Here is a 10,992-nt window from a genome sequence, read left to right as displayed (position 1 = left end):
GGAAAGAGAAAGGGGTGACGGGGATGGCCGGGAGATCCGACAGCAAGACCGCGCGGGAGATCCTCTGCGACGCCCTCGCCGGCGCCTCCGCAGGCAAGTCGTCCCTGCGATTTCTTGATTCTTGCCGTGGTTCTTGACGTTGTTGTCTCTCTCACTACTCTCTCTCTCTTGCTTTCTTGATCGGCACGCGGCCGTTGGGATGCGGTGGCGGTGGATGCAGGGGCGATCGCGGCGACCTTCGTCTGCCCGCTGGACGTGATCAAGACGCGGCTTCAGGTCCACGGCCTGCCTGAGATGTCCCCCTCCTCTTCCCGCCGTACGCTCGCGTCCCCTACCTTATGACCCTCGGCTTTGCGCTAGTCTTGACAGTATATGTTTGAGCTTTTCTTTCTAATCATCGAATTTTCCATTTCTATTGTTTTATGTTGCTAAGTGGGGTTTGAAATGAGAACTCATTACAAGCATCAAGAACTACCGAAAGTTAAGAGTTAATCACTTGCTTGGCAATATAGGGAGATGAACTGAGACTGCTCATAAAGTTTGAAGTGTTCAAGAATTGGACTAGTTGCAGAATTCCTTGTTATTTCTTGTTTGCTACTTTGATACTGTTGAAACACACATAAAACGTCCGATGGAAAACTAAAACCGACCTTAGGTTTTGATTAGTTTGGTTGATCTGTTGAACATGTAATTAGCGGTTTCTAAAATTTAGTTAAGTAGCACGTGCAAACAATGTATGTTACACAGTGAACCAAGAAATACGCTTTAAAGGTTTGAAATTTTAGGAGAATGTAATGAAAGAAATTTGTAAATGAACAACATCTTATGGTTGTATAGGATCAAACAGATGTTCTGCATGCTTGTTTGATTAACAATTTCCTTAGAAAGAGAATGTGTGGTCTAGATCAGATCAGTGTTGTAAAAGGTGTTAGGCGCTAAAAGGCACCAAGGCTCCAAAACGTCTGAAGTGCTAGGTACTCGCCCGAGCCAAGCGAGGCACCAATATAAAGACTGATGGTTGTTAGGGAGAGAAAGAAGCACAGGAGGAGGCAGGAAAGAGGGGTTGTCAGTGCTGAGGAGGGTGATGCCGAGGGAAGAAGAGGCACGATTGCTTTGTTGGGAGAAGAGAGAGAAGGGGGTTGTCAAGGGAGAACATGGGGGGTGTGGCAGCAGGAGGGGGAGGTGCATTGTTGGGAGAGAGAAAATAGGAGGTACCTTCTCTAGCAAGATGGGATGCACCATCGGAGGGCCGCCTTCCAATTGTCAATTGTGTTGCACGAGTAGGGAGGGGGATCATCGTCGACCACCTTGCATGCACAAAGATGAGCACCGCCGATGGTGTTGCTCGCAAGGATTAGGTTTCGAGGGTTTTGTGTGTTTTGTTTTAGATCAGGCTTGATTTCTTAATCCAACATGGATTGGGTCCGTTCAGGTTTGAATCGGCCTGATTGGGTTCAGGCACTCACCTGAGCCGCTCATCACATGGTTTGAGGCTCGTGCTTGGATCGTGCCTGATTAAAATCGTCAACCCAAGCCTAAATCAAGGTGCTCAGATCTTGCCTTGCGGGCAACTAGGAACCATGGATCAAATGATTGCTATTTGCTTCATTATAGACAATGAATCTCCAGCTGCCTAAAAAAAGAATTGGAGAGTATTTGTAGTGTACTTTAATACATATAAGATACAGAAGCTGGTTGGTTGGTCAGAGTCTCCACTGGACCCAGCATTAAGATTTCCTGATAGTTACTTTTAGTCTGAACCATTTGGCTGCTTATTGATGTTATGATGCAAGGAAAGTTGTTTCGTGTTCTCTGGATCCTTTTCTTCATCTGATGCAGGAGCACACGTGACATAGGGTAGATTCAAATTAATGCTTCAGAGATTATGCACTTGCTCAAGATTTAATTAGCTTGGGATAAAATGATTTATCCTTATTTTTGGCAAAAATTTTGGAGAGTCATACAAGTATTCATTTTGAGTTATGTTGTTGCCAATGAGTCCTATTCTGGTGTTGCTTGGTTGCTATGGTTATTAAATCATTATGATTCATGTTTCAGAAAATTTCTGCTTGCATTAGATTATGAGATAATGAAGTTTGTTATTTTGGAAACTTTTGTTAGCGTGGAACATTTTATAATGTAACAGTGTGGATCAACTTTTGAACCGACTTTGAACCATGCCCATATCAACCTTAGGCATGACTAGGGCCTAATCAGTCTCAAATCTGTCCTTGGTCATCTTAAAGGCTAAAAGAAGGGTTTATCCAGGCACGAGTTGGTTTTGTACAGCTTAGTGTAGCCTTTAATGATTTTCGTCAAACAAAACTGAGCTCAAAGGAGCCTCGTCTGTTGAGGTACATGTTACAGTCCAGCATGATGGAGAGATGACCAGTCAAAGGATTCTGACATAGCTCTGGAGTAGTGGAAGAGGCTGCCTATCCAACTGAAGATAGAAAAGGACATGCTAGTCATAGTGAGAATAGGAGTGGAAAAAGACTTTACTAACCCTCTTATAGTTGAGTCAACTAAGGAGAGGGCCAACCAAATTCTTCACACGATCCTTAGGAGTAGATTAGTACTTTTCATTTTAAAGTGATTTTATAATTTATTTTCTTTAGTATTTTTAGGAGATGCTTTTGGTGTCTCTAGAGCTTTCTTCTAAGTCTAATCAAGAGTCCAATTATGGGCACAATAATGGATCAGGAATGTATTTAAATTATTAGGATAGTATCTCTTTATGTGATAAACATGATTACCAAATAAAGAAAACTTTTCATTCACATTTTCTCTTTGTTGACTTTATGCTTGAGTGCTATGTGGCCCTTGGGGCATAAGAGTTGGTTATTTATTCTACCTTTAATGAGGTTATTTCGTTTTATTTTATTTTTTAGTTGGCTGTAAAGGTGAGTGTTATATAATTTTTAAAACCTTAAAAGTCTTCGTTGGAGGCAAAAATATATTAATATCTTTTAAAAATCTATATTGTTAAACAATGGTAAAATGCTAGGAATTTAAATAGATATTTGGCTCAGTACCTAAATAAGATCAGGATTTTTGCAAACAATTAAAAGTACACGATCCTTGATTAATGTGAAAACAGCGTCTTTGTAAACACTGACTTGAATGTATAACTTAGACAATTTTTGGTTAAAAGATTATATGTTGAGGTAAATAAAATCATAATTTGAAGGTTTAAAAGCATTGGTGAGAGTGGGGGGTTTGTCATTTGTTGGAGTGGTTATACATGAGTGCTGACCAAATGTGCTGCTGGAATGTAATAAAAAAAAAAAAAATCCAAGCTCACAGGAAATTGATCGGCATATAAAATTTTAAAGAAAAATTATTCTGGACGAGCTGATTCTCCCATCGTCTCCTTTGGCTTCATTTCTGATGCCAATGTCAATGGATAGGCAATGACAAAATTTTGAGGAGAGCTGCCAGTGTAAACCCTAGAAATGTTGAGCAGACTGTCCGATGAAGGATTGTTAGGGATGGAACTAGCTTATCTTGCAGAGTTTACCCTTGGTTTTTAAAATTGATTTGTCCAAAAAGGCTGAGACCAAGTTGAAATTTGATCTCCGCACCTTATTGTAAGATACAATGAGCCCATTAGAGCTGTTTTCTGGTTGGAATGGGAAGTCTCGCTTGAAACTACATTGTCCTCTTCAAAATTTGAATTGATGGATAAAAAAGTTTATTCTCGGTAATGATTCATGTTTTTGGTCTTGTCACCATAGTACTTGGTTATATTCTACCATGAATTTTATAAAACTTTGAAATTAAAAATGGAATTAGCAAGACAAGAAGGAAATAGCGAGAATAATCAACTCCACCTGTCAATAGATTTGCCACCTAGTTCTTCACATTTTGAACTGCCTATTGATATTCATAGTCACCCTTATTTTGAGGTGACATTTCACTTATTCCGCTCCTGTTTGATTGTTTGTGCAGATATCAATCACATCCATCCTCTATCTTGAACCAAATATTGTCTTTTTCATGGCTTTGTTGTTTGCCCTTACAGCTTTGTGGATTTATTATAATTACTTGATTTACTTCTAGTCTGTTTTTATTATTCGTGAGTTTATACGGGAGTTCAGTTTTTAAACAACGATTAGGTTCTTCTATTCATACTAATTATATCCATATCATGTATATAAGAGGTCTTAGATCTAATTTTTTCCAGACTAGAATTGTCAAAGACTTGATATTTATTCTTTTCCAAATAATATAGGCAATATCATCGTTTCAAGCTTAAAACAGATACTAAGGAACGAAGGCATAAGTGGGTTGTATCGTGGTCTCACTCCAACTGTTACAGCACTACTTCCAAATTGGGCTGTAAGAACTTTCCTTTTACTTATTTGCACAGCCATCTTTCTTTTAACTAGCCGTGTTGTTCGAAAGTACTATACTTTTCTTGTATCATAATATAATTTATTGGATTTGTGAACAAATAGTATGAAGTTTTACATGAAATTCAAGCATAAATTTGTTCATTTAGTGCTTGGTGTGATTGCTTTATTGGATTCATTAGTCTATATTTGATTGACATTGGATGAAGGACATTTGTTATTTCTTGATCCTGCGCAATTGGACACTTAACATAATATTTGAAAAAAATGAAGACATATCCAGTGAGTTTGGCCTCAGTTCGTCAGTGAGGTAGCTAGATTTTGACATGCATGTCACGTTATTTAATCGAAATATAGACTCGTGAGGTGGGATCACCTACGTCAAGTTGTCAACCTTGGCCAGACCCTGCAGGGGTTGGGGCATCATTTACCACTATCTTTATATAGAGATATACACATTTTTCAATAAGAGCACTCATTCAATGGAAATCATTTCTGTCAAGTTACATCGAGTTTACATGATCTTGGGAGAGTCTCTCTCCAACATATAAAACATGTGTAATATAGCAAAATTAGCAAGTTTGTGGGCTACAGTTGTTTACTGCCAGTAAATATGGCTATAGCATTCACAATGTTTCAAAATGCCTTTCAAAGACCATGGAGGGTTTTTAGCTCAGAAAAGAATTTGAAGCACTGGTATTATACCTATGTTGAAGCTAGAGATTATGAAATCCCTCCTGAAAGCCTGCTTTATGCCATTGCAAAATGTCCAACATTCCTGCAGCTATTGGATTGCCAGCAACAGTATGAGAGCAGTGCCCTGCAGTTATTGGATAAACTTGTGAGTTCTTGAAAATGAAACTAACTCCTGCATTCTGCCAGTTAGAATTGAGAGAAGCATCACAATCTAAAATAAGTTGAACCTGTGTTAGATGATTCTTAGAATCTAAGTCCACATGTCTAAGAATGAATCCCTTTGACTTATGAAGGAACAATGCACATCAGAAAAAGCAACATTTTTGCACCATGATAATATAGACTGGGCATGACGGCTGCAGAATATGCAGCTATTTCAATTATTCCAAAGAATCCATAACATGTTTGCTATCAGGGCCCTGAGTTTACTAGTTGAAGTGTTATCAAGATCCTGGCCTGAATCATCCTGACCTTTGGAAATTTAGGACTTGTTGTCCCATTATCAAAATACTTGAACGTAATGTTAAAATTGATCATTGTCAAAGGCTAGAATGTAGAAAAAAATGAAAATTTACAAAAGGAGTCAGAAAAGGGCGCACACCAAGCAAGGGCCACAATTTATGTTAGCTGGTTCATATTGCATTTGATAAAACTTTATGACGTATACTACGGGAAAACCACCGGAGGAAGCTTGGTTTATTAGAAACTTGATTATTAGCTTACACTAAATAAACTTAATACAAATACTATTTTGTTTCAAAGATAGTTTTCAGAATCAGTGCCGACATCAGCTAGGTTATATGATGGAGATTGGCGGGATTGGTTGAATTGGATTGGTAGGAACAAATTGAGCCAAGAAAATAGTTTAAATTTGTAAAAATTTTAAAAATTATAATAAGCTGAAAATAAAAAAAATAAAAAGTGAAAACAACATTTCTAATCATGTTGTAGCTATATAATGTTAGATTTCATATTATATGTATCTTTATTTTTTAATCATGTAAGTGATAACAAATGTTATATGCTAAAAATGAAAAGAAACTGTTGAAATATGTACAATTAAAAGATTGATAAGAAAACCATGGTAGGTTTGGTGGATAAAGATTAAATTATCTAAGCAATATGATATATTTAACAACTGGAAAATAAACCATCCTGATGTTTAAAATTCTGTATATTAGTTTATTGGTAAAAGGTGAAATTGTCTAAGCTCTTTAATATTGAAATTGAGAGTTTGGCTTTAGAGGGAGATCCCAGCTGAATAATTTATTTATATTGGTACATTTTAATAACTAGGTTTTCAAACTTTTACTTGATTTCACTTTATAGTTTATTCTATATGTGAGAATAATTCTAGGATATGTATATTTAGTGTGTTGACAAGATGTTGAAAAAGATACATATTAGTTATCAAAGGTGGGAAAAAAAGAAATCTATAAGCATGGTATAATTAGGAAAAGGAAGAATAAAGAACGACGCTAAACTAATAAAGAATCAAGTATGGTAGTAGTAGATGTGTAAAGAATGATGCTTAACTAAGAACATTGAGATTAGCAGAAGATGGAGAATTTCTTGAGAGGACCTTTTGTATAACTTGACATGGGAAACAGAAAATAGTGATAAGATTGAAATTTAGACACATGAGGAACGGAAGATTTGAAGATGATGAAAATAGGCATGACTGTAGGTCAGGATGGCTTTTACATTGAGGCTCGGGGTAGTTTAATTTATACACTAAAAGAAGGCATAATGATCGGAGAAGCTTCTTAGTACCAATATATAAATTGCTTTATCGAGCCTGGAGTAGTATGACAATTCATGTTTCCTCAATTGGGTGTTAGATAATGCCATAATTCATGTTTGCTTTACGAGGAGTAAAATGGCATGATTATTTTAGTGTGCTTACAAGATAAAGGATGAGATTCTTTGTAACTAACATGATCCACCTCATGTATACATGTCCCCCGTACCAAAGGATAGGCTTGGGCTCTATGCTAGATGTTGCTTTAATTTATAGGGAAGTTAAACTAGTGAGCCATATTTTGAAAATTTAGGAGATGGTGATTGACTGATGATTGAGATATGTACACTTGAAGATCATGCTAGCCTTGTCTAAAATACTGACATACTGTCATATAAGATAGGTATCTATTGAGGCAACTAATGGAGAAAAATATAGAGAGGACTTGAATATGATTTCTATTTATTTTAAAAATATCTATGACGGAGTTGCTAAAGATTTAATATGTTGAATTGTAGAAAAGAAGGGGTACCCAAAAAGTTATATTGTGGTGGTAAAGACTAAAGAATATATGGAGTAATAACTAGTCTTAGGGCGTTGGGAGTTTCTAGTGAGTTATTGTCACTGGGCTTGCATTAAAGACCAGTTTTAGGTCTATCTTTTTTGCACTGGTAATGGATGGTATTTATTATGAGTTTGGTATCACCGTAATGTCACGGCCTTAGCTGGAATTGCCTAAGGCGTGAGGCACCCTTGCGGCCAAAGACGCGAACTTAGCTTGCGTTGTCTAAATCGCGAGTCACCCTTGTGGCAAAGACGTGAACTTAGCTTGCGTTGCCTAAGTCGCGCTTCGCCCTTGCGATATTGCTCCGCAAGGATCAGCCCACTTGTAACCTCTCGCAGGTCCCGAAGGACCTATAAAAGAGAAAGTTGGTTAGTTCGAAAGAACGAGCAACGGACAAGTCCCGAAGTCTCGCAAAAAGGGGAAGCTTTACAAGCAATTCAGCGAGCACCTTGCGTGCACAAGAGAAAAGAGGGAGAGGGAGAAAACAAGGCTTTAGAAAGATGAACGAACAGCTGCAAGCCCACAAACAGCTGCTCACCTGGTCCCGGGCGCGAAAACAAGGTCCCGTAAAGGCCACGTGCGAACTTGCGAAAGAGAGTTCAACGCCCGGTATATAACCGAAGCCCCATCCAGCCCTATGCCACCCGAGGGGTTCAAAGGGGCTGAGATGGCTGACGTTTTGGTGAGCGGAGGCAGATTGCAGAAATCAGCCCGTGGCACGCGAAAACGGAGCTGTTTTGGGCTGTTTTGGGGCTGTTTTGCTCGGTTCGGTGAGCGGTCGTTTTGTAACGCTGCAGCTTGTTCGAACTTACATTTTTACAAACAAAATGACCCAAAACTAAGAGAAAACATGCTGTCAAGCAGCTGTACATGTAGGTGTGAGCAACGAACGGTTCGTTGAATGGAGTTGTTGTGGGTGCGCGACGACCGTTCGTGACAATAAGGTTGCTACTTTGAGATCCGAGTAATTAGATTTTGAATCATAAAAAAAAAACAATCTCTTTCTGCAGGGAGTAGGGTTGGATATGTCAATCCAACACAGATCTTGTACTGGTAGGAATCGCGTGCATCAAGCTTACCATTTTTTGTCATCAATACCTATTGTTGGTTTAACTTTTGACCATCAAGACCCAATATCAGTTCAATCTTTATGACAATTTTAGTTCAATCCAAGAAGCTAAGCTGAAAAGGACAAATACCTAGAGTTATTCATATCCTACAAGTTACCTATCATGTTCTTGTATACTTGCACATGCTAATCTGAACAAGTATATAGCTAATTCAATGGACAACCATATTTGCAGGTGTATTTTACAGTTTATAATCAGCTGAAAAGCCTACTTCATGGTTTGTCTTCTTTTGCCCCAGAATTTCCTTAAGAATTGTTTCATCATCATTTATTTTCATGAGTTTTGAAACACATTTGGTGGTTCCTCTTCATGCTGATTGTATAAAATCTCAATAAATCTTTCTTTTTCTTTTTGGTCAATGACAAGTTGTTAAACCTGATTTTGCTTGTCTATTTGTGCATGTGCAGTGGATAAGAGTAATGAGCTACCATTAGGCGCAAATATGCTTGCTGCCTCAGGTGCGGGAGCTGCAACAGCTATTACAACCAATCCATTATGGGTTGTTAAAACTAGACTTCAAGTATGTAAAATTATGGTATCCATGTTGGAATTCTTAAACATATGATATTCCATCAATGAAAACTGCAGTACATAATAACCCCTTTTGAAGTCGCTGGTCTACTTGATGTAAAGCTTTAGTAGGTTCCTATAATATTTTGAAAGCATTCGATTGAGACAAATAATATAGCAGTAGAATAGATCAAGTATTCAACTACATTTACTTGTTTGCCTACGATGAAATGGTTTGAATTTATTAACTTTTTTCAATTTTGCCATAAGTGGTTACATCATTTGTCCCTCTGTTCATTTTTTTTTACGCTTCAGTTTATTTTACTTTGCCATTGTTGCAAACAAAGTATAATTACGTTGGCCATGGTTTGCCTGTCTTGTTCACATTTTCTGTAGACTCAAGGAATGAGACCAGAAGTGGTGCCATATAAGAGCATGCTATCTGCTTTAAGAAGGATTGCACTTGAAGAGGGCAGGCGTGGTCTATACAGGTCAGCATTCTTTATTATGCATAGGCAATACAATATACTACTCATATTACTTCTCAACCTTGTAGCATCTTATCTTGTATGTTTATGTGTGCCATATTACTCGGTACGTAGTGGCCTTCTTCCTTCTTTAGCAGGGGTTAGCCATGTTGCTATCCAGTTTCCAGCATATGAACAGATAAAGTCTTACTTGGCAAGACGAGGTAATATGAAACTCTATGGAGCTACAATCTGACAAGTTAATCTCCACATTCAACTGAATGATTTCTACATATGTACGCAGATAATACTACAGTGGATAAGCTTAATCCAGGAAATGTAGCTACTGCTTCTTCATTATCTAAAATAATTGCCTCCACATTGACATATCCGCATGAGGTAGGCAGTTAGTTCACCTGTTCTACAATTTGAGTCTTTGATTCTTATTCTGTATTGTATACTTAGGGCAGGCTTATATGCTTCTGTGCTTCAATTCAACTGAGGATGGTTCTCACCAGACACTTTACATTGTATCATGTCGAACTGATTAATTTTAGTTTAAACATGATATTAGAATAATAAGTCATAAAGCATATTTTTTAAATTTGTTAGGATTGATTCATCTCAGAACAAAGAGGCTAGGACTTTTTTGTTATTTTTTGTGTTTTCATATTGTCATATATTATAGCAAAATAGGGAAAAAAATAAATTAATCTTTTTAAACTTCTTTCTCTCTCTCTGTGTATCTCAATCCTGGAATTTTCCCAGGTCATACGGGCCAGGCTGCAAGAACAAGGCCATGCACACAATAATACTAATAAATATGTTGGTGTAATGGATTGCATTAGAAAGGTGTACCAGAAAGAAGGCATTCCTGGCTTTTACCGTGGCTATGCCACAAACTTGCTCAAAACTACCCCTGCTGCTGTTATTACATTTACAAGTTATGAGATGATTCATCGACGTCTGCTGCAAATTATTCGGACCTGACGAGAAGCACACAAAATAAGTCAGCAAAACATCCACTAGTCAGATTGGATTTACAAAAGGGAGAAGAGGCATCGAGGAAAGAGATTGTAACCATTCATTTGAAACGAATTCAAGTAGCATTCAAACCAGCGGCTTTGGTCGTGTCGGATAAATTCAATTATCTGACCATTGCAGGTACACAAAGTAGCTCATGGAGTAATAAAAAAGGCTTTCTGTATCCCAGAAACATGTGATTATTTTGGCTTACTTTTTCATCGAGCATAGGCATCTCGAGCTTGAAAGCATGTTTTGAACTTTCTTTCTTTCTCGGTCGTAGGTTGACAAACATGTTGTATATCCTTGCATATGCCACAGTCAGCACGCTACCGCAGGCGTGTGGTAACCGCTCCATACATTGTTTTGTCTTTTGTGATGCAGATGACATTCTTTACCTAGGATGGGGTTTGTTTATGCATTACATTGGTCAAATCAGGCTTTCCAAGCATTGTAGAATGCCGACACCTGAGAAGAATAATTCAGACAAATGCCCTATCTTCTA

General features: G+C 37.8%; 1 protein-coding gene across 2 annotated transcripts; it reads left to right on the top strand.

Moving 5' to 3' along the window:
• On the top strand, window positions 1-10,992 carry LOC135598854 (nicotinamide adenine dinucleotide transporter 1, chloroplastic-like). 2 transcript variants are annotated; one of them, XM_065093255.1, is made up of 9 exons: window positions 1-93; window positions 221-316; window positions 4,235-4,341; window positions 8,662-8,704; window positions 8,895-9,007; window positions 9,394-9,488; window positions 9,600-9,688; window positions 9,769-9,863; window positions 10,233-10,992. In XM_065093255.1, the coding sequence occupies exons 1-9, from the start codon at window positions 24-26 to the stop codon at window positions 10,452-10,454; spliced, it is 930 nt and encodes a 309-aa protein (XP_064949327.1). In that variant the 5' UTR covers window positions 1-23; the 3' UTR covers window positions 10,455-10,992. The 2 variants fall into 2 exon arrangements, with proteins under 2 accessions (XP_064949327.1, XP_064949326.1); XM_065093254.1 differs by having other exon boundaries at window positions 9,394-9,688.

This window comes from Musa acuminata, chromosome BXJ2-1, assembly GCF_036884655.1.
Source record: "Musa acuminata AAA Group cultivar baxijiao chromosome BXJ2-1, Cavendish_Baxijiao_AAA, whole genome shotgun sequence".
Taxonomy (NCBI): Eukaryota; Viridiplantae; Streptophyta; class Magnoliopsida; order Zingiberales; family Musaceae; genus Musa; species Musa acuminata.
Note: the sequence above shows the minus strand (reverse complement) of the source record. Positions and strands in the feature narration are given on the sequence as shown.

Bases quoted from the DNA above. Each gene is read 5' to 3' on its own strand.
- LOC135598854 (XM_065093254.1), top strand. From the start codon at position 24: ATGGCCGGGAGATCCGACAGCAAGACCGCGCGGGAGATCCTCTGCGAC. The intron at 94-220 runs GCAAGTCGTCCC...CGGTGGATGCAG, and splicing joins CCTCGCCGGCGCCTCCGCAG to GGGCGATCGCGGCGACCTTC. The intron at 9,008-9,393 runs GTATGTAAAATT...CATTTTCTGTAG, and splicing joins TTGTTAAAACTAGACTTCAA to ACTCAAGGAATGAGACCAGA.